Source organism: Chelonoidis abingdonii, chromosome 2 (genome assembly GCF_003597395.2).
Source record: "Chelonoidis abingdonii isolate Lonesome George chromosome 2, CheloAbing_2.0, whole genome shotgun sequence".
NCBI classification, from domain to species: domain Eukaryota; kingdom Metazoa; phylum Chordata; order Testudines; family Testudinidae; genus Chelonoidis; species Chelonoidis abingdonii.
The window spans coordinates 206,500,037-206,502,622 of NC_133770.1; the positions used below are offsets into that span (position 1 = coordinate 206,500,037).

General features: G+C 36.3%; 1 protein-coding gene across 1 annotated transcript in view; it reads right to left on the reverse strand.

The window, feature by feature from the left end:
* Positions 1-559: 559 nt before the first annotated feature.
* The window catches only part of CEP192 (centrosomal protein 192), a 224,551-nt gene continuing 222,524 nt past the window's right edge, over positions 560-2,586 (reverse strand). The window contains exon 55 of the mRNA XM_075062017.1: positions 560-1,054. Within this exon, the coding sequence (XP_074918118.1) occupies positions 916-1,054 (139 nt within the window). The 3' untranslated portion in view covers positions 560-915. The remainder of the gene's footprint in view (positions 1,055-2,586) is intronic.

The window sequence follows — 2,586 nt, forward strand, 5'->3', positions numbered from 1 at the left end:
TTTATGTAAATGTTCTAAGGAAGTGAAGTATTACATTGCTGTACAGTGACTCACTACCAGGTTAGGAAAAAATAATCTAGCCTTCATAACAAGTAATGTGTTTTGGCTTCCCCCCAGATTTTATAGTATAGCTCCCAGGACAGTACATCAAAACTTTTGACAGATTTATATTGCTGAGTCTGAGTGCCATGTAATTGATCCTGTACAGCCCAGTAGGGGTATTTAGGTTTAATAATATCTTTATGATGCGTAAGGGAACCGCATACCTGGGATATAATTGTACTAGAGCTGTTAAGGGGCACCGTACTAGATACATTCATAGGTGTTTTTTTTTTTTCATATTCCAAATTTTTAGTCCTCAATTGTTGATCATTGCTAGTCCTTAAACTGGATATAGATGGGAGTCACCCTGAATTTCTGAGATTTTGTATGTTTGTGTAAGTATCCTATGAAGGATCAAATATCAATATAAGTGAAATTGCTGTGGGGATTAATGACAATTTTGAATTTAAGCTATATAATATTTGGAAAATACAGTGCACTTTAAAAACTCAAGACATTCACATGAAAAATACATTTATTAAAAAATGTGAATTACAAATTACAAATTTATTTCTGAATTAAGTAAATTTAAAATAAATAATCTGTATTTAGCAAATCATAATCAATGAAGAAATAGAACACTTTTCTCCCTTATAAAAAGGTGCAGAAACGTAAGCTGGAACATGATAATTTTAAGCACACAAAGTGATTTATCCTCATTTTAGAATGTTTAACAAATGAATCTTTGCTTTCACAATCACCTCAATTTAACTTACAAAAGATTTTACATAGAAGTAGCATCATAATGTACAAAAATTACTAAGTTAGTAAGGAAAATATAACACCAATACTTCAATAATTTAGTTTGGATTATTACTCTTTTGCATGAGCTTCACCAAGTAATCGAATACCAAGACTGCCATATTTGTCTATGTGCACAACCAACAGACCTTCGAATCTGCCTGCTGACTTTGGCTTGAACTGGACTGGCAGGTTGATATAATGCTGGGATCTGTAAAAAGAAGACAGTCGGTTTGCAGCATTAGTGACATTAATAACTAAATCTTGCTAGGCATACAAATATTTTTCCAGTTTATTATGCTTTCTGAGAAATAAAGATACCCAGAGATAGCCTTGAGTTATCTTTTTTAAAGTTCACATAACTGGTGTTCAGTGTTAAAAATATGAAGTTGCTTCTGTCCTATCAGCCAGTCAAATTACTACAATACTTGGTTTCAGAGTAGCAGCCGTCTTAGTCTGTATCCGCAAAAAGGGTCATTCAATTTCAGACCTAAAAGTTGCAATATTACAACCAAAAAACTTCAAAAACAGACTCCGAGAGACTGCTGAATTGGAATTAATTTGCAAACTGGACACCATTAAATTAGGCTTGATTAAAGACTGGGAATGGATGGGTCATTACACAAAGAAACTATTTCCACATGTTTATTCTGCCCCCTCTCTGGTTCCTCACGCCTTCTTGTCAACTGCTGGAAATGGGCCATTTTGATTACCACAACAAAAAGTTCTCTCTTCTCTTGCTGATAATAGCTCACCTCAACTGATCACTCTCATTATAGTGTGTATGGTAACACCCATAGTTTCATGTTGTGTGTGTGTGTGTGTGTGCGCGCACCCTCCTCCCCTTCCTACTGTATTTTCTACTGCATGCATCCGATGAAGTGGGTTTTATCCCACGAAAGCTTATGCTCAAATAAATTTGTTAGTCTCTAAGGTGCCACAAATACTCCTGTTCTTTTTACAATACTTGGATAGCTACTGTTGCTGGCTCATCTGAAGAAACTCTGTTCTGTACCTCTGCTATAATATTGACAGTTTGGAAGCCTTATTAAAAAGTAGTAATATTGCCCACTTTTAGTTTAGAAAGAATTTTGCAAATAAAACTTCAAATGTACATCAATTGATCACTGAAACAGAAAAATTAATTGAAAAGGAATCACACAGAAGCAATTCACAGAATTAGACATTCTGCAGCATCATCAAGACCTGATTTACTACATAACATAAGCAAAGCAATGGGGATCTTGAGAAAAAAAGAGGAATCAGAACTTGAAGGTAACAGTGTGATGTAAAATCTCTGAAAAGATTAAATTCAAAGTCACCACGTAGCAGGATAGATCTACAGAGACTATTAGCACTATGTATTACTTATTGCAGCCTGGTCTACACTATGCGTTTAAATCGATTTAAACAGCATTAAATCGATTTAACGCTGTACCCATCCACACTACAACGCTCTTTATATCGATATAAAGGGCTCTTTAAATCTATTTCTGTACTCCTCTCCGAAGAGAGGAGTAGCGCTAAAATCGATATAAACATATTGGATTAGGGTTAGTGTGGACGGAAATCGACGTTATTGGCCTCCGGGCAGTATCCCACAGTGCACCACTGACCGCTCTGGACAGCAATCTGAACTCGGATGCAGCGGGCAGGTGAACAGGAAAAGCCCCGCGAACTTTTGAATTACATTTCCTGCTTGCCCAGCGTGGAGCTCTGATCAGCACGGCTGGCGATGCAGTC